Below are 25,993 nucleotides of genomic sequence, written 5' to 3'. Positions count from 1 at the left end.
GCACCGGGGAGAAGGGCTTCCTCTCAGCCTGCACCATGCCTTTGTTGTCTTTCTGGGCTCCCTCTCACTTAGTTCGGTGGATGTGGTTGGACATAAAGAACCAAGATCAGGCTATGGGCCAAAAAGGGGCCCAGGGACTGGCTGGCGTCATCACGATCCGGGACTTGTACATAGAGGCCAGGAGGTAGAGTCCTGAAGCTGGAGTACTAAGCAGGATGTGATCAGTGTTTAGGGATGGGTATTTAGGCTATTTCTGTCTGCTTTTGACCCCCTAGACGGCTGAGCAAGTAATGAGTGCTTACAGAAATTACTATTTCATATTTTCTACTGCAGTTCTTTTAAGGTGTTTTTATTAACTTTAATTTAGCATCGGTTGAGTGAGTTATAACACTTAAATATTCCTATGAAAATTTAAAACCATTCTAATTATTGCTCACTGCTACGTTTTATCAGTTTTTGGAATTAAAATGAGTGGAAAAGTTCATATCTTATTTACTCACGCTTTATTTCCTGTCACTTAATTTTTCGATTGAATATCTGCAGTGTGGGGCAAAAGTAGGTTTACAGTTGTTCCTATGGAAAAGTAGTATAATAGCCCGGCTGGTGTGGCTCACTTGAGTATTCATTCATGCACCAGGAGGTCGCCAGTTCAATTCCCAGTCAGGGCACATGCCCAGGTTGTGGGCCTGAACCCCAGCGGGGAGCTTGTAGGAGGTGGCCAATCGATGTTCTCTCTCATCGATGTCTCTATCTCTCTCCCTTTCCTTTCCTCTCTCTCTCAAATCAGTAAAGAAAAAAGAAAAAAATAGTACAATAATTAATAAATAATACAAGAATAAATTCTGTTTTATGAACTCAAAACTGTAAACGTACTTTTGCACCACCCTGTATGTATATATTATAGTTTTATATAAGCATTTTATTTTTACTTAACTAAGGTTTTATATATTCTATGGGTAATTTTATAACGTTCAAAGGTACCCTCTATTCAGATAAAAAAATTTAACTACAAAATACATATTTTATTCTTGGCATTTTGTTGCATGATTCAAGGTATAATGCTGTCATGAACTTCATTGCTTCAACTATCTCTGTTTGTTTCGCTTTAAAAAATAAATTGATATGGTACTAGTTTCTCAGAAAAATATGAAAAATATATTGAATATGATTTATTCTAAACTTAAAAGCTTCTGAAAATTTTTATTATGAAATTAATCTAAGGTTACTAATTTAGTGTAGATTTATTAAATGAATGTTTTATTTTTGGAATTTTGTGATATGAGCAGGTTTATATAAGGTAAATTCAATCAGTTAAACAAATATCTGCCTTTATTATTGTTGTAACTATCACTTTCAGTTGACAATAAAATGCTATCTACATGTTAGTAGCATCTTGTAAAAATTATAATACATTTATCTAGATTAAACTCTGTTCATTAGATTTTAATGTTCTATATGTTATGTATTTCAGAAACTCCAGAAAGGAACTTAATGATATACGATTTGAGTTTACTCCAGGAAGAGGTGAGTTTTAATTGAAATTATTACTTTATTGCTACAGAGAACATTTTGGAAATTGATTACAAGCACACGTTTATAATTTGCTTTCAAAACTGCGTTCTCCTAAAACAAAGTAAGGAAAGAGGTGGGGGGAGGGAAGAAAGGAAGGGGAAGGACTTATAGTTGTAGGGAATCCAAACTGAACCTTGCTTGACTACGTGAATTCCACTGCCATGTGCTTCACAGAGTGTATGTGTGTGTGTGTGTGTAGCATATTAGCTCAGCCATGACAGGAAGTCCTGGCACGGTGATGTAGGGCCTACCGGCTATTATTATGAGTGCGGTGAGAAGCATACAGCCCTTCTAATGAGGGCTGAGCAGCAAACAGTGATATCATGCAGCAGGGATTGTACTTTGCTTCTGTACTCAGATCAGATCACAGGAAGCCTATGTTAGGGAGCGTCTGTGGCCTCTGTTTGCTCTTGGCAGAACTGGTAAGCTCGGTAGGAATAATGCCTTTCTTGCATGGGAACATACTTTTTAGTATTTCATTTTGTTATTAAAACAGCTCAAAGGCTGGACTGGTTCCTTTTTCAGCTCCTGGATGCCTAGGAGTCACAGAACTGTGGCATATTTCTTGGTATCACCTGGCAAGAGGTGGTTTTGGTTAATTAATGGATGAGTAACATATATGTAAACAGACTTCAGAGACCCCAAGACTAGTTGTTTAACAAAAATTGCTATTTCTACAGTTTAGTTTATAACCAAAACAACCTAGAGACATGAAAATAAGATGCAAATGCTAAGGCTGAACGGTTATCCCTGATCTCTGGTTTTAGATTTTTATGCACATGAAAACAGTCTCGATATCTATATTGAATATCTTTCTAAATATGTTAGTCTTCTACATTTGAATGTATTACCATAGGCTGATAACATTGTATTTATTTTATGTTATTAGTTCTCCATGTAAATTTTGATGGATTAATAAATTGTATTTGCTAAAATTTTTCAAACCCCGAAGTGTACAAGACTTTCTTTCTCTTTTTTTTCAATTTATTGAGATGACGTTGGTTAACCCTTTGACCTCCCTGCTGTTACCGCCTGTAAGAAAACACAATCTCACCTGCTCAAAGGAGCCAAAGTAATGGTGAGGACTCAGGAAAGTAGAGTCTTGTCTACATACAATCAGGTTCCGATTTAAAAGAATCAGAATGTGTTCCAGGGCCACATGTGGTCACGGACTCACTGGCTCTGATTTAGTGCTGTGTAATCACAAAGACCTACTGATTCCCCTTGTATCAAAATTAAACCAACATTTGAAGCACCTTTTACCCAAAAATATAAATAAGGCCCTACTGAATTTGCTAACTGATCTTTCTGGGAACATCCATCTTTAAGTTTAGAGCCAATCTGTAAAAGTGTACGGTGCCAGTCACTGTTATCAAAAAGCTATCTATTTTGTTATAATGTAAAAATATTGACCAGTCAATGCATTGATAAAATCTAGTAATGACATAATAAGTGTTTCAAGCACAGTAAGTAAAAGAACAGATTCTTATTTTAAGGTTTGTTCTTTTCATCTGATTGTTTTAAATGGACGATGCCAATAAAAATCAATTTCAATTTAGAGAGCTAACAAAGAAATTAATTTCTGAGTGGAGGATTTTGGGGGATAAGGCAGCCCTATCCGCATTGCCTGGCTTTTTGTGCTGGTTTTGGCAGCCTCGTTTGTCTTAGTTAGATCAAGAGTCTCTGCTTTTTGTTGCCCAGACAGGAACCATAGCATTAGCTTCTGGATGATGACTGACCTTCCCTGGGCAGCAGGCACAGGCCCATCAGTAATGGGAACACCATGGATATATCGCTGTGCCTCTGTGATTACTGATGCTGTCTGCAGTTCAGACATTGTCTGCACTACCTCTGTGCGTGCACACCACAGGTATACTCTGTGCTGTGTATACACTAAATATGTACATTATGGCCAGAAAACATAACACAAAGGTATCCAATATTCTCTGCTCTCCTTTGGGGGCAAGCCCTTTGTGCTTCTGATGTTCCCTGATGTTCTGGAAACCAGAACATACACAGTTATTTAACTTGTTTACATATCAGGAATGTTAAACAGCTTAAAGAAAAATAAAGTACCAATTACCTTCATGTTTCTGTTCTAAACTATCACTGATATATTACTTATGTGTGTACTCAATAACTGCTGGATGGCACACACAGGCGTGGAGCATTTCCATCCTGGGCCAGCCAGCACGATCTGCTTGCGATTTTAATATGACTCGTTTGGTCCCCAGGAGTCCTGAAGACAGGAGGTGATGCTGCACACTTGAACCATTTGTGAATGTCATTTGCTCTGGTTCTGTTTTGAGTGCTAACCTTCAGTGTGCCTTTGTTTGATTGTTCCACTACATTCTGTGATTATAACTCCTTATGCAAGTGCAAAGTCTTACTTATACTTTAGAGATGATGGTAACACATGCAGATGCTTTAACAAATGATCAGTCAATAGAAATACAATGACTGCCTGCTCCGTGCCCCAGTAAGCCCTTTAATTCAATAGGCTTCTCTTCCCGAAGTTTCCTGTGGCATCCGGGAAGCCAGAGATTGTGAAGCTGAATGTTCTCGCAGGCTTCATGAAGCCAAACCCCATTCTGAGTAGAACCTTCTGTTAGCTACCCAAGGTTTCATGGTGGGGGATAATTTTATTCCCAAGAGAACTAGTAAGGTGTTTTCTAGCAGTAAGGACAAGGCCTAAGACAAGCCCACCTTATATGGAATTTCATAGTTTAGTGAGATTTCTGTGTGTTTATTTTCCATTTCCATTTTATTTCATTCAGTGTGAGGTGGAATGAATGAAAGGATAGAATACCACAATTTCTTGGCAGTACAAAGAATATACATTGGCTCTCAGATTTTTATTGGAGATTTGGGAATTTGGGCTGTGTGTGAAAGGGAGAAAGAGAGTGCACGAGAGTATAAGATGCGTCTCGGATGATCTTGGCTGCTCCATCATCACCCTAGTTTTATTGAGCAATTACTGTGTCAGACCCTGGACTGAGCCCTCTAAAGCCCAAGAATTATGCAAGATGATTGTACCTCTAGTTACATGCTTACGTTTGCGTGCATACACACACACACACACACACACATTCACACATGCACTCGCACGGTTACACCTGAAACACAGGTTAACGAGGAAACACAATCTGTGTTGAGGGCAGCCCGTGGCCTTGCAAACTGCAGTTCCGTTGAGATGCTTGTCTGATTCTGCAGCTATCCTTGCACATTTTCCCTGACTGTAGAAGATACGGAAAGGCAAACGTCCCTCTAGGCTGCTACCAGCTACTGAGCTGGTTTCTTTTTATCCAGCTACCGTTCTGGATGTTTCTGAAAATATCAGAAGGCCGTGGGGACCACATCATCTCCCGAATAAAAACACAGGGGTTCCTAATGGTTCTTTTGAGCACATCGCAGATTATCAGTTTCTCTTTACAAGGTCTTCCAGCAGACTGCTCATTATTATCATGTTCATTCATAGCCTTACAATTAAGTAATTTCAGCCATATTCACTTGCTACAGCCTGTTCCGCCCCCTTTTCATGAAATTGCTAACTCCTGTCACTTCCCATGGGGAACTGTATTCTTTTCTTCAACCCCATTTTCTAAGGAAATGAATCAGTTGCTGTCAGGTGATCAGTGGTCTTGTTAAAGGAGTTTCTTAACAGCAGACATTTTAAATAGCTCATCTTAATAGTCCAACAAACTCATCGGATATTTATACCAACTATATGGTTGTATCAAATGCTACTTATTCAACCTTGGCCATAAATCCAGACTCGGTAGCTACTAACGAAGGAAAGGATCGATGCTGGCTGGAATGGACCTCGGAAGGGAAGAAAGCCGGGCCCTAGGGACCGGTTATGAGATAATCCTGGAGGTGATTTGAGGATTAATTGAGATCGTAGTCAAAGGGCACACGTTTCTTGGTTCATCCAAAATGAAACAATGATTTTGTGTAACGTCTGTTGAATAAATAACAAGATGCATATTGTACATGGCGATGATTTTTCCTCCTGCTAGAATCTGAATTGTTGAATTAAAGCACATGTGGGTAATTTTTGTAAATTAAAATAATATGTTTTACATTGCCCTGGACTGCTGTTTTCTATTTCATTTTATTTTTTTTTTTGGTTACTAATACATATTCATTTCATATTTGGACAGATACGGCAGATGGCGTGTCTCAGGAGCTCTTCTCTGCTGGCTTGGTTGACGGCCATGACGTAGTTATAGGTAAATCACTTCTTAGTATGCAGTGTCGTTGTGTTGACATATCAAATGGAAATTCATTTAGAAACAGAAGTTTTCATAAAGGTATAATGTAGTCTGTGAATTTTTTAAAATTTCTTTTTGAATTCTCCTCTTTTATGTGAAGGAAGTGGATTTAAAGACTCATATTTAATTTTATTTTTTTAAAAGCCTTTAATGTTCTCTGGCTGGTTTGGCTCAGTGGTTAGAGTGTCAGCCCATGGACCAAAGAGTCACGGGTTCGATTTTGGCAAAGGGCACATATCTCTGATGTGGTTCACCCCGGCCCTGATAGGGGTCATGCAGGAGGCAACCGATTGATGTTTCTCACTCACATCGATGTTTCTACGCCGCTGCCCCCCCCCCCCCCCCATCCAAAGATATTTGAGAAAATAACCTCTGGTGAGGATTTAAAAAAAAAAAAAGCTCTTAATGTAACTTAATATAATTCTTTCCCATTTATCTGGATGTGATTTAGCCAGTAAGGAACCTCACTTGTTGGAAACATAACTAGAACCTAGAAGTAAGACTCAGAAGTCCACCACATAGCAAAAATAAGATGCTGTCAATTCTGCGCACCAACGTACGGGGACCTCTGAGGTCCGTTTATGAGAATTTCTCAGTTTTTTCTTGGGACACGGTTCTAATACTCTTAGATGTTAGTTTCTTCAGCCCTTAGCAAGATCCCTCATAAAGTCTTAAGGTTGGACTTAAAGATCATTCAGGCTAGTTGTGTCATTGTGTAGACAAGGAAGCCAATTCCTAAAGCGATCCAGTGGTTTGCCCAGGGCCATGATGCTGGTTTGTGGCCGAGCCAATTCACTGTGAGACTGGGGCTCTTTCCACCACTTTTAGAATCAAAAGAGAGCCCTGGGGAGACAGGGAAGCCTGCTAAATAAATAACACACGGGATGGAGCAGGAAACGGGGGGCAGAAGGCTGGCTGAGGCCGACACTGCCATCTGCGAAGCGCAGCCTGAGCCCACCCAGCTGAGGGTGAGCAGCTTCTCACTCCTCAGACAACTCTTAGCGGTGAAGATTTTATAATTTAGTCTGTTGCTGGATATTCGTAATGATGTCCCTAAGTAATCCAGATTTGTCAACACATTAATTTTTTTTTTTTTAAATATCCTCACCCGAGGACATTTTTCCATTTTTTGTTCAGATAGAGAGGGAGGGAGAGAGGAAGAGAGAGAGAGAGAGAGAAACATCGATGTGAGAGAGATACATTGAGTGGTTGCCACCCACACAACCCAACCAGGGCCAGGAACAAACTGCAACCGAGGTACATGCCCTTAGCGGGACCCAAACCCCCAGGTCTCTCCGGACCACAGGCCGACGCTCTAACCATGGAGCCAAACCGGCCAGGGCAACATTATATTAATGTTAATCATGATATATTGATTATATTGTGAGTTATAATATATTGTATTAAATAATATAATATATTAAAGAAATATGTATTATGATAAAAACTTTCTTCAAAAATATTCAAATCAAAACCGATGCTTGAAATGAGTTAGACCCCTTAAATGACATGTTTTAACTAAGAAACATCACATACTTGAAATAAATCCTTCCCTAATAATACTGGAGTGTGTGACTGCGAAGAAGCTTGAAGCAGGTATATTACCAGAATGATTTCTTCCTAGAAACTCTGTAACATAGATCATTATGAAGTGAATTATTTTGTTTAAATCAGAGTAACTGGGTTTTTAGTGGGAGATGAGAATTCTGGCTAAAGTATCAGTATCTAATATATTATTCAGATCCAAACAATATTTCATTTCATAAATATAAGAATCTGTCTTTGCAATTTGAAAACAATAAGCTTTTTCTTATTAACTATATGAAGTGTACATACTGACTTTGTAATGAGGCTCTGAGTCTTCTGCCAAGTGGTGCATGTATAAGAAGATAGAGAGGTTTTTTATTTTATTGTTTTTGTTTTTAATTTATTGGGGTGACATTGGTTAATAGAAGCATATAGGTTTCAGGTACAGATTTCTGTGTTACAAGATCTGTATATTGCTCTGTGTGCATACCACCCAAAGTCAGATCATCTTTCATCACCATATATTAGACCCCCTTCACTTGCTACCTCCCACCCTGTTCCCTCTGGCAACCACCACATTGCTATTGTGTCCACGAGTTTCAGTTTTATATCCCACATATGAGTGAAATAATTTGATTCTTAGTTCTTTCTGCCTGACTTTTCACTTAGTGTAATATTCTTAAGGTCCATCCATGATGTCGCAAATAGCAGCATTTCATCATTTATTATGGCTGACGAGTATTTCATTGCATCTATGTACCACATCTTCTTTATCCAGTCCCCTATCGAAAGACACCCTGGTTGTGTCCATGTCTTGGCCACTGTGAATAATGCTGCAATGAACATAAGAGTGCATATATTTTTGTGAATACATGTTTTTGAGTTTTTCAGGTATATACTCAGGAGAGGGATTGCTTGGTCATGTGGTAGCTCTGTTCTTATTTTTTGAGGAACCTCCATACTGTTTTCCATAGAGCCTGTACCAGTTTACATTCCCACCGGCAGTGAATGAGGGTTCCTCTTTCTGCACAACCTCTCCAACACTTGTTATTGCTTGTGTTGTGGATAATGGCCATTCTGACAGGTGTGAGGTGGTATTTCATTGTAGTTTTGATTTGCATTTTCCTAATTGCTAGTGAGGTTGAAGATCTTTTCATATATCTGTTGGCTGTTTCTGTGTCTTCTTGGGAGAGGTGTCCAGGTCCTCTGCGCACTTTTTTTAGATAGGTATTTTAAAGTAGAGTGTTGATGTGTATCTCTTTATACATTCTTTCACATTTTCCTTTAAAACCTTGTGAGATCTCATGACCAACAATGTTTTTAGCTAAGTTTTCTTAACTGGGTAAAAAGGTCAGTTCAACTTTGGTATCTATTATCAATTCCATATCAGAGTTCTTTATGTTAATAGTTCCTAGGTAAAATAACACATGAAAATAATAATATAAACAACTTCTTTTAAATACCTAATAATACCTCCTATTGGGCAAGAAGTCGAGGATCAGATAATCTTTTGATTTGAGTTGATCCTGGCATTTGATGGGGGGAATATGGAGAATAAAAGAGATTCATGAAAATATATTAGGTTACATCTTTTTTTTTTTTTTTTTTTAAGAATTCTTTTTTTAATGTTTTTATTGATTTTTAGAGAGAGAGGAAAGGAGAGGGAGACAGATAGAAACATTGATGAAAAGGGAACATTGTTCGGCTGCCTCCTGCATGGCCCCTACCGGGCATCGGGGATCGGCTTGCCACCTGGGCATGTGCCCTGACTGACCAGAATCGAACTGGCGACCTCTTGGTGTGTGGGTCGACGCTCAGCCACTGAGCCATACCAACTGGGCAGGTTACATCTGTTTTGAAGCACTGTCTTGCTTCAGGTACTACAGTGAAATTTAGTGTCCTTTTCTTTTATTTATTTTTTTACCTCATGCTCAGCTGACTCTAAACTAGAAGATTTTTTGGTTGAGGGCATTTTTTTTGTTATGGTTGTTGGTTATTTTTAATTTTATTAAAGTAGAGCTGGCATAATTTTACATCAGTTTCAGGTGTATAACACAGTGATTCAATATTTATATACCTTACACTGTGATCACCACAAGTCCGAGTAACCATCTGTCACCATACGTAGTTATTACGATATGATAGACTGACTCTCTTCCCTATGCTGTACATTACATACCCGTGACTAACTTATTTTATAACTGGGTGTTTGTACCTCTTATTCCCCTGCACCTCTTCACCCAACCACCTCCCTCCTCTCTGGGCAAACATTAGTTTCTCCTCTATATCAATGAGTGTTTTTCTGGTTTATTTGTTTATTTTTATTTTAATTTTTTTAGATTCCACATATAGGGTGGGGCAAAAGTAGGTTTACAGTTGTGAGTACACAACAGTTTATTTTTGTGCCATTATTAATTATCATATTATTTTCTTTACAAACAACTGTAAAGCTACTGTTGCCCCACCCTGTATAAGCAAAGCATTGCATATGGTATTTATCTTTGTCTGATCTGTTTCACTGAGCGGAATACCCTCTAGGTTCATCAGAGTTGTCACAAATGGCAAGATTTCATTCTTTCTGTATGGCTGAGTAATATTCCATTATATATACATCTGTATACGTGTGTGTGTGTGGACACACTCCTATGTTCACTGCAGCATTATTTACAGTAGCCAAGATACAGAAGCAGCTTAGGTGTCCATCCCATCGTCTCTTTCCACTCGCCTATTGATGGACACCTAGAATGCTTCCATATCTTGGCTATTGTAAATAATGCCTCAGTGAACATTGGAGGGCATGTATCTCTTTGAAATAATGTTTTTGTTTTCTTCCCAAAGTGGAACTACCGGGTCATGGTAGTTCTGTTTTTAATTGTTTAAGGAGCTTCCATACTGTTTTTTATAGTATCGGCCCCAGTTTATAGTCCCACCAAAGAGTGCATGAGGGTCCCCTTGTTTCCACATCCTCGCTAACACTTGTTATTTGTTGACTTTTTAATCATAGCCATACTGAGAGGTATGAGGTGATACCTCACCGTGGTTTTGATTTGCATTTTCCTGATGATTAGTGACGTCGAGCATCTTTTTATGTTTATTGGCCATTGGTATATCTTCTTTGAAGACACAGTTATTGCCCTGACCGGTGTGGCCCAGCAGTTAGAATGTTGGCCCGCAGACCAGAGAGTTGGGTTCGGTTCCCGCTATGGGCATACATGTACTTCGGTTGCAGTTTGTCCCCGGCCCTGGTTGGGGTCATGTGGGTGGCAACCACTCGATGTGTCTCTCTCACATGGTGTTTCTCTCTCTCTCCCTTCCTACCTTTCTCCCTCCTGCTCTATCTGAAGATAAATGCAAGAATGTCCTCAGGTGAGGATTAAAAAACAAAACAAAAACCTACATAGTTATTCAGGCTTTCTGCCATTTTTTAATCGAATTGTTTGTTTTTTGCTATTGAGTTATATGAGTTTTTAAATATATTTTGGATATTAACCCCTTACTGAATATATGATTTGCAAATATTTTCTTTCATTCAGTAGGCTGTTTTTGTTTAGTTTTGTTTTGTTTTGTTAATGGTTTTCTTCAGTGTGCAGAAGCTTTTTAGTTTGGGGCAGAAATCTCTTTATATGCACTAATAACAAACTATCAGAAAGAGAAATTAAGAAAACAGTTTTATTTATAATTGTATCAAAAAGAATAAAATACTTAGCAATAAATTTAACCACAGAGGTAAAAACCTGTATTCTGAAAACTATAAGTAAGACACTGATGAAAGGAATTGATGACACAAATAAATGGAAGGCTATACCAAGTTCATGGACTGGAAGTATATCCTTAAACTATCCCTACTGCCAAAGCAATCTACAGATTCAGTGCAATCTCTATTAAAATACTAATGGAATTTTTCACAGAACTAGAACAAATAACCCTACAATTTATATGGAACCACAAAAGACCCCCATTAGCCCAAGAAATCTTGAAAAAGAACAATGTTGGAGGTATCACAGTCTGATTTCAAACTATGCTACAAACTTATAGTAATCAAAGGAGTACAGTACTGGCACAAAAATAGACACATCGATCAATGGAACAGAAAAGAAAACTCAGAAATAAACCCTATTGATATCAATTAATCTGTGACAAAGGAGGCAATAATATACAATGGGGAAATGACAGTTTCTTCAATAAGTGGTGTTGGGAAAACAGAGCAGATAGATGCAAAAAAAAAATGAAACTGGACCTCTTTCTTATACCATATACAAAAATAAAGTCAAACTGGATTAAAAACTTATATGTAAGACCTGAAACCATAAAGCTCCTAGAAGAAAACAAAGACTAAACTTTGAGTAGGTCTTAGCAATAATTTATTTGGCTATGTCTCCCCTGATACGGGCAACAAAAACAAATCAGTTGTTGAGTTTTTTAAAGGTGGATATTAAGACATACTTCATGTACAACTTATGAGTGCATTTTCAATATAGTACATAACCAGAATGCTGCTGTTTTTTCATGATTTAATTCTTCTTCCAAAGTTTTTTTGTGTTTTTTTTTTTTTTTTTCTTAATTTTGCCTTTTTTTCCCCCTTCTTGGCGCTAAACAGTAGTGTTGGAGTAAGACCCAAGTTTGTGGGCTTCCTTATTGAGTAGCATTAACAATGCCTGCCTTAAAGGGGTATCACACCTAAGAGATTGCATATTTCATTTGGTCATCACATCAATTCTATAAGGTAGAGAGGACAGACTGTTTTTGATCAGTATTTCATGGATGAAAAAGGCAGATCAAAAGAAGTCTGAGATATTGCAACTTGTCCTGGTCCTTTAACTCGGATCTTTTGACATTCTCTCTGCAATTAATCTGATACCTTCAGCCTTGAAAAGTAGGTCCAGATGCATTTAAATGATGGTCATTTTTGTGTCTCCTGGGAAACAAATAGCTTGTCCTTCCTTACTTGATTTTCCTACATCAGTAGATGATTTTATTTTCATTGTTGACTACTTAACAAACAGATTAAATGTGTTTACTTCTGTCTCCGCTAACCTATCGCAGCGATTCTCTGCTTCCTCCCTTGTCGTGTTTCCCTCTTACTGAATTTGTCCCTCCAGCATATGAAAATATTTTTATTCCTCACATCCTAAAGAAGCCCCTCCTGCCTCACCTCCCATTATAACTAACCTCCAGGAAAGAATTGCCCTCCCTTTCCCTTCAGTTCCTTTTCCTGCCACTGTCTCTTGAACCCACTCCAGTCGGTTCTTTGACTTCCCATCTGCCTACCAGTTCCTTCAAAGCCATACCTGGGTGAAGCACAGCCTGGCAGATGAAGTGGCGAATACAAAGGTGTGGCTAGAGCCGGGGGGGAGTTAAGTGGCCTGTGAATGACTGGAATGACTGCCGTGTCCCTCAATCCAGTCGTTAATTCTTGGGAGTGTTTGAAGGTTCTAGCAAAACAGCTCCTTCATATACCCTTGACCGAAGACCAGTTCCCTCCTCTGGGGGGAGGTCGTCCTCTTCGACCGAGCACGCGGCTTCCGGAGAGACACACATGGATCGGTGAGGGAGGAGGGGGACACCTGCCTAGGCAGCCAGATCAACCGAGTCAGCCCTGGCAATCAGTGGGGTGACAGATGTCGCAGCCAGATCGCCCTCCATCCTCCAGTGGTTACTGCTTTGTTCTTATCTTACTTGACCTGTCAGCAGCGTTGGGCATAGTTAACGATGCACCTCTCTGTGGTAGGTTTTTTTGTTTGATTTTTAAGACTATTCTGTCTTTGTTCTCCCTTCATTCTGGTGTTTTCTTCTCAGTCTCTTTTGTTAGTTCCTTCTCATTTATCTGACCTCTGAATATTGACTTGTCCAAGGACTCTTCCTCTAATTACTTACTCCTTGACAGCCTCATCTAGTTTCAGGGTAGCTATGCCTTTCCTTCTCTGTCTCCCAGCTTTACACCTCTAACTCAGACATCTCTTTTGAATGTCAGACTCATACCCAGCTTGCTTTTTGGTGTCCTCACTTAGAAGGCTAATGGGCACCAGGTTTAATTAACATCTCCAAAATCCGGGCCCTGGGGTTTTCTCCCAGCCTGCCCGGCCAGTAGCCTCACACTTGAGGTTGACGAGGTGACATCATCTCCGTCTTTTCAGCACTCCAGCCAGAAACCTAAGAGTTGTCCTTAACTTTTCTTTCTCTCTTACCCGAAATCCAGCCGATCTGATTGTACCCAGGATCCAGCCATTACTCACCATCTTGCTTTGAAGTCTCTCTGATCCCTCAGCTGAATTATTGCATTCATCCCTCCACGGTCTCTCTGCTTCTGTTCTTGCCGCCCCTCAGCCTTTTCTCACCTCGGAGCCAGAGAGAGCGAAGTCCAGAGTAAGTCACGTGCAGAAGACCACATAGTTTGATGCCATTTATAGGAAATGACCATAATAGGGAAACCCATAAAATCAGACAGTAGATTGGTGGTTGCCAGGGCCTGAGGGACAGGTGGGAAAGGGAAGTGACCCTTAATGGGTATGGGTTTCTTTGGGGGTGATGAAAATGTTCTGGAATTAGAAATGGTAATGATTACACAACCTTCTGACTAACTAAAAACCAGTGAATTGTGCACTTGAAAAGGGTGAATTTTATGACATGTGAATTATATCTCAAGGAAAGTAAGCCAAATCACACTAATGCTTTAAATAAAACTCTCGAATCGCTTTCCGTCCCCTGCATCATCCGTCCCGTCACTTCGGACCTCCTTCCTCTCTCTACTCTCCCCCTTGTTCTTTCTGCCCCAGCCACGTGGGGTTTTGCACTTCCTGTTCCTTCTGCAGGGTGCTCCCTCCCGAGTACATCCGAGTGACTCCTAGTGCTTAGATACTGCCTCTCAAGGGTGCCTTCCCTACCAGGCTGGTTACACTCTCTGCCCGCCTCCCTACCTGTATTATCTTACCTGCTCTCTCCCATCTAACAGGCTGTATGTTTCATTTATTTATTTTGTTCACTATACCAGGTTTCCCTGGAGAAGTTTCTTGAAGGGCCAGGATTTGTATCTGCTTTGTTAACGGCTATGGTCCCAGTTCCCCAAACTGCATTTTCCATAGTAGGTACTTCGTGAACACTTGTTAGAGATCAGTTCCATTTTGAAATATACAGATATCCCATCACATGTACTTTAGAAACAGAGACTATTTGGAATGTAGGATTCCAGCATTTTAAGAATCTTGCTTTCAGGCAGCGCTTTATAAATATAAAATACGCTCACTTGACCAAGCTGTACGTGAGAAAGTCCAGTTCGACTCAGAACGTTGGCTTAAAGAGGTTGGAGTGCTTTCTTGTGTGCGCATTTTTTTCAACTTCCATAATATAAAACAAGTAACATTTAAATAGATTTAAAAACAATGTTTTCCCATCAGAATTTTCTCTTGAATTGGAGTACATGCTTAAGGCAACATGAAAAACCTGAAGAAAAATTTTTAAAAAGCAACAGTGTATGTTACGGAGCAGTGAACGCCGTGACTTTTACTATAATGTAGCAACTGTTACAGAATATTCTTCCCTGCCCAGCTGCAGGGCCCCCGGCCTGCGCCGACCTTTCCAAGGCAGCTGGCTGGAGGAGGGCCTGGTGTGGGACGCGGAGTGACGGCTTCCATGCAGCAGCAGGGCCGTGCAGAAATTCGGTGCAGTGTTTATAGACTGTGGGCTAAATAAAATAATCTCCCTCTCACCTCCTAAGTTCCTCTAGCTGGGCTAATAATTAGTAGGAGAAAATGGCCAAAGTGTATTACATGAGTGCACATTCAGGGGTGCCATAAGAATGAGACCCAAAATGTATTGGGCACTTGAGAATTGTATGCCATGTGGACAAAGGAGAAGAGGGGACAGGGTCTGGGGCTTCGGAGGGGAAATAGGCAGTGTACAGGTAGCCCAGACAGGGCTGAACACGTCGGTAAACACATTCCTGCCCAGCAACCCAGAAACAGTGGGACACTGGGGTCAGCCTCGCTGACAGGCCTCCGCTGGGATCCTTCCCGCGAATGCTAAAGTGCACATGCTAAGAGTCCCCTCCGAGGCAGGCCTTTCAATCACACATCACACTTCCTAGGCTGAAGGGAGAAAGTCAAAGGCCCTTTCTGAGTCTTTTATTTCGCAATAACCAGCTTAAAATCAATATCCCGAATGGCATGTATTGGGGAGGCAAACGAGCCCCCTTTAACTTCAGTCATGAACCCCCTCCATGGTGCTGAAGTGCCACACGCCCTTAAATCTTGCATAAAATGGAAACGGACAAGGTTTGGTGTTGGGTTAGAAAAATAAGTTAGCTTTGCAAGAGGCGAAGGAGATGATACACCTGTATAAATTTGCATATCTCACCTGGCTGTGGTGACTGACAAATGAAATAGACCCATCTGAGTCCCCATTCCAGTGGTTTCCAAGAAGGATCCCAAGGATGACTGGGAGGCAGTAGAGAAACTTGTGTCCTTTGCCTCCCAGTGAAAAAATGGCAATCAGAAGTTTTCTTGGCAATAGAAACACAGGGGAGGGGGGAAAAAACAACTCATGTACAAAAGACAACCAGAGTTCTGAATTTCCTTCAGGCCGTGTGATACATGGTATTTTTGAACCTCTCTTGAATAAATGTTAGAACCCCTATAGGTGTTTCCTAGTTACCTGGCCTGCTCACTAGCTCCTACTAAGCTTCCAGGGGCCAGGGTGCCACAGTGCGGGAATGTAGGAGAGGAAGCCACTTGGCAGCTGCTTTCCGGAGAAGCGCCTACCAACCGCTCTTTGCTCGGTTTCTATATCAGCATTTCCTGGCTCTGTGACAACATATGTCTATTTTTTCCCCCCATTCAAGTGGAGTTTAGAACCAGATGTTGGCATTTCTGTTCCCTGAGAGGGGAACATCCGTTTGTATAATTTTCCTTTGGTGGATTTGGAGCCCAGAGGACTATTTATCACTGCCCCAGAAGCTGAGATTAGCGCTAGACATCCTCATGGCCCGTCAGTGGACTTCTGAAATCTGCTGCTGTCCCTGGTGTGCTCTTGTCCTGCACGTGGAAAGTCCTCTTCACCTGTCTGCCCTTCAAGAGTCACCGTAAATGCCACCTCCATGAAGCCTTTTCTGATGCTCACCCTCGCCCTCGCCCTAACAGCTTCTGGAGAACATCTTTTCCTTGTCTTGAATGCTGGAGAACCGTGTTTTTACCCTTGTTAGTGACACGTGGTTTCATCCTGCCATACTTCCTGGTGTCTGACTTCTCTCTCAGTGGAGGTCAAGGGCGCCTTTGGAGCCGGCCTGTCTTCCATTGTATTGTTCTCTACCATCCTTATCACACAAAGGCACTTAATAATTATGCCTATGCATAAGCGAATACATTTAATTCCATTTAGCAAATTGAGTACTGGAATCGTTCATGAACTGATGATTTGGACAATACTAATATAATTGTACCCTCTAAACTGAAGAGTAATTCACCATAATTGATTTTTCTCTCTCTGCCCCTTTTTCTTCCTTCTTTCCTTCCTCCCTCCCTCTCTTCCTCCCTCCCTCTCTCCTTCCCACACCGACTTTCCATGTGACTTGAATCCTGCCTCTTGGGAAGGAAGTGTAGTTGGTCTAGAAGCCTCTGACCTCTAAGTACTTGCAGAGGTTACACCGTTTGTCTCAAAGTATGGACTGTCAGATGCCTACAGCAGAATCTTATCATGGTTCCCTATGAAAAATGCACATTTCTGGCTTCCAGCCTAGAGCTACAAATCTGGAGTCTCAGGTATAGAGTGTGGAAATTTGCGTTTTGAACAAGCATCTAGGTGATTCTCATACACGATGGAATTTCTGTGACCACTTCTTTAGTTTCTACGTGCGGTGAACTTGGAGACTGTTTTAGCTCATTTTATCATCTGAATCATCGTTCTAATTTCACTGGTTTCCTTTGGTTTTCTGCTTTACTTGATTCTCTTTTCAGAGTATTTTAAAGCTATGCCAGTTACCTTTTTAACGTAGCACGTGTGTGTAAGTGGTTTTCGAGAGTATTTTAAAGCTATGCCAGTTACCTTTTTAACGTAGCACGTGTGTGTAAGTGGTGTAGACGTGTGGAATAGCATCATTGCAGGTCTGAATTTTCACCGTGCTGAGCTGCTCCAGTTTTTATTAGAACCACTGTTGCTTCTCAGGGCACAGTGGACCGTGCAGGCCCCCCTCAGCGTTTGTATTTCTGTGTCACAGCCAAGTACCTCTGGGCTCCAGCATACGCAGGCAGCAGAGTCTCTGCTCGTTCGTGAGCATGAGGCTGGTGTGAGAAGGGTGTTCCCTGGCTCAGTTGGGGTGTTTAAGTCTGGGGTGAGTGGTGAGGAATTGTTGGCTAGCAGCACCCTTTCATAGCGAAAGACTTGGAAAAGAGTGAACATATTCTCTCATATCAGTTCACTGATCATGCTGTGATGTTTACTGATGCTGAACTTCACTGGAGGAAACTTTTGTACACAAATTAGTGTCTCTATTGCACAACTGTGCTGTGATTTTAATATGGTGACCAAAAGAAAAAAAAAAGGAAGAAAATGCCTTAAGATGCCCTTTTGGGGCTTAGGTAGGCTCGGGGTTGAATGATATTAATAAATACAGTTGAGTGATTCCTGATTAAAAGTTGTCTGTATGTTTATTTTAATAGTCTAGGGAACTAGGAACTAGAAGTAGCTTGGGAGCCCTAGACTGATTACTTTCCTTGTCTATTTTTAGCAGAAATAAATATTGAACAATTTAGTATGGCAGAAGGTTACCATTCTCAGAAATGTGCCACTGCTCCTGGTTTCCCAAATATCTTTTTTTTTTTTTTCCTTAAAAAATACCTCTATTGAGATATACGTGTGCAGAGAGCTGGCTCCCCTGTGTGCATGCTCGCTCTCTTTCTCCTCTCTCTCTCTCTCTCTCTCTCTGAGCATTAAATTGAAATTATTGGCCTATGGGTTGTTATATGTTTAAGTTTATTCAACTGCCACAGAAAGACAGATTTATAATCAGGGGACCATACTCCCCTGCCCCCGCAAATTCAAAACAAACAGAAGAAAAAAATTTCCTAACAAACCACATCAGAAGCCAAAATAACTCCTGCGATTGAATCCATTACCAGCCACAGCCACACCCTGTGCCTACTTGTCTGCCATTTCTAATGGAAAATGATAAGAGTTGGCAGAACTATTAATAAAGACATTCTGATGGGGGGGGGTGATAATTTAGAATTACCTTTCAAAATATGGACAAATGTTATTTCCAGGAAATTATGAAAAGCATAAAATAATATCTGCAGTATCCCCAAAGGTGTTCTCAGTTTTTCTGGTACATGATTCGGAAACAGTGCAGCAGTAAATCACATGGTAAGCCTTGGTTTTCTGACTACCTTTGTCACTTTTAGTTAGGACTTGTGGGTCCTCTTTAAAACCACAGCTATCGATAGACTCCAGGTTAGGTCTATATTGTATTTCACTGACGTGAAGCTAGAGCTAGCTAGTAGGTTAGTCTTAGATATTCACTAAGTCAGTAGAGTCTTGCTTTTCTCAATTACACTAAATTATTCTGTTTTAATTTGTTCATCTTCCCTTTAACTCTAGAATTATATATGCATTCAGATTACACTCAATCCATCCAAACTTTCTGACTACAGAATTAAAGTAAGCCCCAAATTACTGGTCCCCATTTGTAACAGAGTATCTTTCTGGTGGAAGTAAAGTAGGTTTAATCTGTTGCAGGACACCTAGTCTTTCTGATAGGATACATTTTTCTAACACAACCAGCTTTGTAGTATTTAAATGAAATGGCTCTTTTCCTGAACAGTCTGCTCCATTAGAAGATTGATCTGTCTTTGACTCTGGTTATAGTACATGCATGTGTGTGTGTGTGTAACCACTTCAGAAATGTCTGGGTTTGCACGGATTTTGCCTATTCCGTCAATAGTACAATGTTGTAGATGTAAGTAGATGCCTACTTGTGCCTGTGACTAGTTTGATAGGCAGATCTAATCCCAAACCAAATCTCTCTGCAGTTTTTTATTAATTTTTATTTTTTTATACTCTATTAGGTGAGGTAAAAGAGAAATCACTGTCTCCTAATTTTTTATGTAACAGAAAAGAGGACACTTTGTTCATCCAATCAAAAAAATTTAAAGAAACGAAATTAGGTCAACATTTTTGATGCAGTCTGGGCTCACCACAATTTTTGGCTTCGTGTCTAATTAGAATCTTAAAGCTGATCCTGTATCTTGCATTTGGTTACCATTTTCAAAAAACAAACGGGAACCGTTTTGCCAACCCTAAGGAAACGTACCTTCTTAATTTTACACCCCTTCACCTGAGCATCCCGAAGGGATACAAGAATGCTTTCACCTCGGAGTCCTTTTAAGACAGAGAGAGACCCCGAATGGTCACCTCCTGGAGAAATGTCCTTTTCATCAGGTTTCTCCCATTGTATCATCAACGTTTTTGTCCAGTTTTGTTCCCGAGCTAATGTGTTTTAGAAGTACCCACTAGACTAACTCGTGGCAAGCATTCCTTAAAAGCAGCTTTTCCTGGAGCATCCCATGACTGATGAACTGCAGAACCATCCGGCCGGAGTTTGTAGTCAGGAAAACATTCGAACAGCCATGGGTTCAAACCCCTGGACCTGGCGGTACACCCCTCTGGCCAGAGTGCACTGTGGCAGGAAGTGAAGCGGGTGCATTAAACTTGGCAGGCAGAGTTTTTGTGATTGTCTAATTTTTAAATAGCAAAATGCCTTAATCTTCACCCGTAGGAAACTTGTTCAGCCATGAGAAGTGTGTTAGTTGAAATGAGGGTATCAGATTCAAAGTATCTTTTCAGTAATAGACCCCAGGAGGGCTAATTTATAACAGATTTTGAGACTTCTTACCAGTTTGTGATTGTTAGCTGGGTCTTTAGAAACTCAGTATTCTCATGACTCATTTCTTCATTGGATGGATGGATCCAGGGTCAGAATTCTGCCAGTTCTTGCACTGTCTTGTCTGCCTCTGATATGTAGGGTCAGAAGGACGGAAGAGGACTTGCAGGTTGCTTGGGCACTAGCCCCACTCTCTTTCCCTGTGAGATGACTATTAATTCCTCACATACCCTTCTCACAGTTGTGCTTCTAATGCTTGTAGTTGTCAGTGGAACTGAGAGATATGGTAAGAATGGCATACACTGGAAATTTAACAACTAATAGAAAGGTAGAATACAGATTAGGGGACTTGATTTAGACAGCACTACTCTTGGGAAGCATAAAAATGCTACAGGTTATTTTGACTAATGGGCTCCTCGGCTGCCAGTACAGTAGGCTTGCTGGAACTCTCAGGATTTCTTTTTTAAAAAAGTTGGCTTTTATATTTTGTGTTTATGAACGTTGTTATTAGGTGTAGAATGGGTATGAGAAATTAACTTTATTTTTTTTCGGGATGGATTTTTTTTTTTTTTCTCTTTGATGTCAAAAATAGAGAACTCTGTACTTCATGATGTAACTCTGAACAGTGGTTTTGTATGGTTAATTAGCAATAGTTAACTATAACAGCTAAGGCTTTTTGACACAATCCGAAATATTCACGCAGTTCAAATGTTTGCCAACTGTATGGTTCTTAGCCAACTATAAAGATACCTCCCCTGGGATCCTTCTGGGCGTCTCCACAGGGATGTGCCCCAGGAGTCCTTGAGTTGCTCCATCAGTGCTGGTTACGTGCCGTGGGCTCACTGGCTCCCCTTTGTGCCCTGCCCAAGAAGCAGCTTGAGAAAGGCTCGCCAGTCTCACCAGGCAGCACGAGGGCCCCAGTGCCCGCCTCAGTGGTGCTGCTTGCAGGAGGTCCTGGGATGCTCCTGTTAGTGGGCCAGAGGGGCACCTGCTTCCATGCAGACATGAGGAGGGCTTTCTACCGCTCGTCGTCGTCCAGGCCCTGAAGCCGCCCTTCCCCATTTATCCAGTAAGAAAGCACCGAATCTCCTCTGTGCTGGGGGCACCGGGTGAACAGAGCAGACAGGTTCTTGCCCCCGTGAAGCTTCCAGCCTAACAGGAGACAGACACTGGGTTACGAAGTTCACAGGTGTAAGTGAAATTGGAAATAGTGAGAAGTGCTCCAGAGAAACAAAGTGCAGTAAAGAAAGACAGTAATAGCAGGGGTCTCCAATTAGACTCAAGAGCAGGGTCGCCCCTGAGGGAGAAACACCTGAGTGAAGGCGTAGCTCCAGCCCGGCTGTGCTGGCAGAGGCACAGCTTGTGCGAAGACAGTGAGCGCTGTAAAAGGTGGCCTGTGTGGCCAGAGCATGTGACTGAGGAGAGGGTGACACGAACTGAGGCCGGGCTGGAAGCAGGCCTCCGTAAGTGTCCATTTGCCATAGTGCCTTGTGAGAACAGAACCTAGTCATTCAATTTCAGTTGAGTCTCTATGTAGGTCAAGTATAAATCTTGCACCTTCCCTACCTTTTTGCAACCAAGGAAGACAAAGAGATGCTCCCCATCCTCGTTCATTCTGCAGAGTCTGACTGTACAGTGGATGCTGGCTCAGGCTCTTCTGCTGCCCGGACCATGAGGGGTAGGAACCTCAGAGACACAGGACAGTGGGCCTGGGTGACTTGAGAAATAGGAGCTGAAATTATATTTCCACATTCTAGATCCCTTTAAATTCAAGGCATTGAAATGTGATTTGTAGTTTAATGTTTGGGGACCAGGAGAACTTTGGAGATACCTTCCAGTAATTCTGAATCCGATTATTCTATCAAAAGGAAATTAGAATTCCTAGAGAAGGAAAAAGTTGGGCATTGCTTGCAGGCATTTTCTTTATATTAATTGGTAACCAAAAGGCCTTCACATATACAGCTGTCCCTCGTTTATCGTGGTGCATCCGTTCCAGACTCTAGCGGCTGCACCCGGCGTTGAAGGATTCCTGGGGGCTGGAATCCATAGGCCTACAGTCCATCCGTACAGCAATTTTAATTGTAATTGTAATACAGGGGTGTGTAATTGACTCAGACAACGAGCGCGCACTGTATCATTTTCACTGTGTCGATCAACTTTTTAATGAATATATTTGAGAAAAACCGCGATAGAGTGAAGCCGCGAACGTCGAAGCGCGGAGTGGCGGGGACGGCTGTATCTGCAAAGAGGATGAAGTAGATTTTCATTTCACAATATTGCTTTATTCTCATACAAATTATGGTGAGGGTTAAGGTAACACTTGCCATTTCAAATTCATTAATTGCAGCTGAATCTGGTGAATTTTCTTTCAGGGACTAAGACTCTAATTACCCAAATTAAAGCAGGCATCCGAGCGGCCGCGTTCAGCGCGCGGGCAGAGTCAGGCAGGTTCTCGGCAGCTGACCTCTGGTCCCGTGGACAGACGTGGTACAGTGTTTCCTCATGGTTTCCAGAGTGTTGGTAAACTAGCCAAGCTCTGTGACCGCGCTGGTCATTCCTTCGTGGACCCTCTCCCTACTGGCTTTATTCTCTTATGCGATACTTTATATCTAGGAAGAGACTTTTCAAACTCTGAGGAGTAGAGGTGAATAAAAACAGTAAGTGGCCCAGAAATTACTATGCAGGACTCTGCATGGGCTCCATTACTATGAAGGCTCCATTAACTGACGTCTCCTGTAACTATTTCAATAACTGATTTCAGATGGATTGGTTATGGGCACATTTTATTTTTTTATTTTTTGAAGTTCTTTTTTATTTTTTTTATTTTATGAATTTATTTTTTTGTTACAGATATTTTACCTTTTTACCCCATTGGCACCCCCCACCCCACCCCCCCTCCACCCTGTCCCCGGCTTAGTTGTCCATGTCCATTGGTCATGCATACATGCATATAAGTTCTGTGGTTTATCTCTTCCCACCCCCCCACCCCCCATCCCCTCTTCTGAGGGATGTCAGTCTGTGCCCTACTTCCATGTGTCTGAGTCTACTGTATTCCTCAGACTGTTATGTTCATTATATTCCGTATATAAGTGAGATCATGTGGTATTTGTCTTTTTCTGCTTGGCTTCTTTCACTTAGGATAATACTTTCCAGGTCCCTCCATGTCGTCTCAAAGGATAAGAGATCTTTCTTTCTTACCGCTGCATAGTACTCCATTGTGTATATGTACCACAGCTTTTTTATCCATTCGTCTACTGGTGGACACTTGGGCTGTTTCCAGATCTTAGCTATTGTAAATAGTGCTGCTATGAACATGGGGGTACATATATTCTTCCTGATTAGTGTTTCAGGCTTCTTAGGGTATATTCCCAGCAGTGGGATCACTGGGTCAAATGGAAGTTCAATTTTTAATTTTTTGAGGTAACACCATATTGTTTTCCATAGCGGCTGCACCAGTCTGCATTCCCACCAGCAGTGTATTAGAGTCGGTTATGGGCACATTTTAGCAAAATCATTTTTTACGTGTCTCGGGTGGCCACATGGCTCTGCATTGTTGACATCCCCATCTTATTTCTTAGGCTCTCAGACTCTGACACAGGGGAGACCTTGAGGGATGGGAATGCTGGCTTTTGAGAGACGCAGGGTCAGGTCCCCCTCCGTCAGCTAGTGGACGTGACTGTGGAAGTTCCTCGCTGTCCAGTCCTCATTCCTTTCCCACCTGGCGACCCCCTCAGAGACTTGTGAGTGTGTTGATTAGCTGGAGTGGTCAGTGTGGTGGCCGGGCTCTAAGAGGCACTTGGAAAGCGGCAGGTATTTCCCCCTTCTCTTTGGGAGGCAGTTCGTCTGGCCCCCCATCCAGAATAAGACCACTGCTATGAAATACCAGACGGCGGATGGAAGGCAGCGCTAGGGTTCCCCGAATACCTGAGCCTCGGGGCCCTTGCAGGAGTGGAGCTGGGAACGCCACGTGGGCAGAATGGCGAGAGCGCCCTAGCCCACGGGATTCTCTGTGTGACCTCTGCCACCTGCGTGCCAGCACGGGGTTCCTGTCTCCAGTCACTGCTCTGGCCCGTGCACCAGCATGACAACAGACACTCAGGTACAGGTAACTAGATGATTGGTTCAGCCTGGATGTGACTCCAGGGGCACCTCCTTGTCAAGTGAAATTGCCCTTACCCACACCACCTGAGGGACACTGAGCCTGTGCGTACTGCTTGGCCTGAGAGGTCCAGAGGGAAATGGGAATCCCTCGTCCGCCCAGGCTCACCTACTGAGCTCTAGTTCCGTCACTCGTGCTCTGTCCCTCCTCTCCCTCTCACGCCTGCGCGCTAGTTCCAACCCCAGAGGCCTCCTTCTTCCTTTGATACTTGACAACAGGAATGTCTGAGCTTCAGGGGGGGATTCACCCCCACCTTAAGGAAGCGTGGCCATGCTCATCGGACATCCTAGACAGAAGGCAATGCAAAAAGCCTAATATTTTTACAGAGAAACAGCTCACTTTCGTGAACTTGACCCACTGAGTCAAGTGATGCTCTCAGCTCCCTCTCTGAAACGCACTGGAGATCCCAGGGTGCTCGCTGCTGGGCGATGACCCTCTGGGGTACCCCCTACCCCCATGTCTGCTCCCACCAGCTAAGTTTTGTTAAACCAGAGTTTGTTCCCAAATGTGTTTATGCAGGCTTACATCTTGTTAAAACTATGTCATTTAAATAATAGATAAAACATGAGTTCAAAAGTGAGTGTTTTCTTCAAAAAACAAGTGCTTTAGGAAATCAAATGATGAAAGCAGATTGTTAAAATAAACACAAACTTCCCTGGCCACTTTGGCTCAGCAGGTATAGCTTCGGCCTGCGGACCAAGGAATCCCGGGTTCAATTCCGGCCAAGGGCACGTACCTTGGTTGCGGTTGGGTCCCCAGCCCGGGTTGGGGTCGTGTGGGAGGCAGCCAGTCGATGTGTGTCTCTCATATCAATGTTTTTCTCCCTCCTTCCCACTCTACCTGAAGGTAAATGGGAAAAAAATATCTTCAGGTATTTAAATTTAAAAAATTTTTTTAAATAAATAAACACAAACTGTTGTTAAATTAGGATTGGAAAAGATCACCTTAAAAAATAGAGAGATTTTTAAGACCTAGGACTTTTTAAATGGCCTTGACCCTATATCACAAGATAGGTAACTGAATGTACATTAATATGATTTAAGTTAAAGCATTAAATTTAAGGTTTATTTGTATCACAGTTCTATGTTTCCTTGCTTAAACTGCTTTTTTACATCAAACAATCAAGTATTGCTGCCACCTCCATGAGATAAGAGTATTTCTTCTACATCTGCACACACAATCGGCTACATGATCTGCAGCGCCCTGTGCGAGATGAAAATGCAGGGTCCCTTGTGCTAAAATTAATTAGAAGTTCAAAGTGGTGACAACAGACTATTAAAGCAAGTGCAGAGCCTTTCTGAGCCTGGGGCCCTGTGTATCTGCACAGGCTGACATTCATCCCCATAGACGGAGGGTCTGGGGAGGAGAGGCGCTGGGGGCCTGATCTAGCTCCCTGGCTGTCTCCAGCGCTAAGAGCTTCCCCTTGTGGGATGCACCTGCTCCTTGTTGCACTGCTGGTTAGAGGCCTTTACACTCAGCCAGACCCACTCTCCTCTCGTACTGTCCTCTGAAACAATGCAGAATCTATCTAATCTCTCTTAAATATGTATTCAAATATTTGAAAACTGCCCAGGCTTCCCTGTTTTCTCCTTTTAA

General features: G+C 41.9%; 1 protein-coding gene across 4 annotated transcripts in view; it reads left to right on the top strand.

Annotated features, from left to right (window-relative positions):
* The window catches only part of STK39 (serine/threonine kinase 39), a 291,825-nt gene that overhangs the window by 223,720 nt on the left and 42,112 nt on the right, over positions 1-25,993 (top strand). For all 4 annotated transcript variants that reach the window (XM_036253502.1, XM_036253503.1, XM_036253505.1 and 1 more), the window contains exons 15-16: positions 1,472-1,524; positions 5,736-5,804. In XM_036253502.1, coding sequence (XP_036109395.1) covers positions 1,472-1,524; positions 5,736-5,804 — 122 coding nt within the window. The remainder of the gene's footprint in view (positions 1-1,471; positions 1,525-5,735; positions 5,805-25,993) is intronic.

Source organism: Molossus molossus, unplaced genomic scaffold, assembly GCF_014108415.1.
Source record: "Molossus molossus isolate mMolMol1 unplaced genomic scaffold, mMolMol1.p scaffold_m16_p_11, whole genome shotgun sequence".
NCBI lineage: Eukaryota > Metazoa > Chordata > Mammalia > Chiroptera > Molossidae > Molossus > Molossus molossus.
This window is presented reverse-complemented; position numbering and strand designations above follow the sequence as displayed.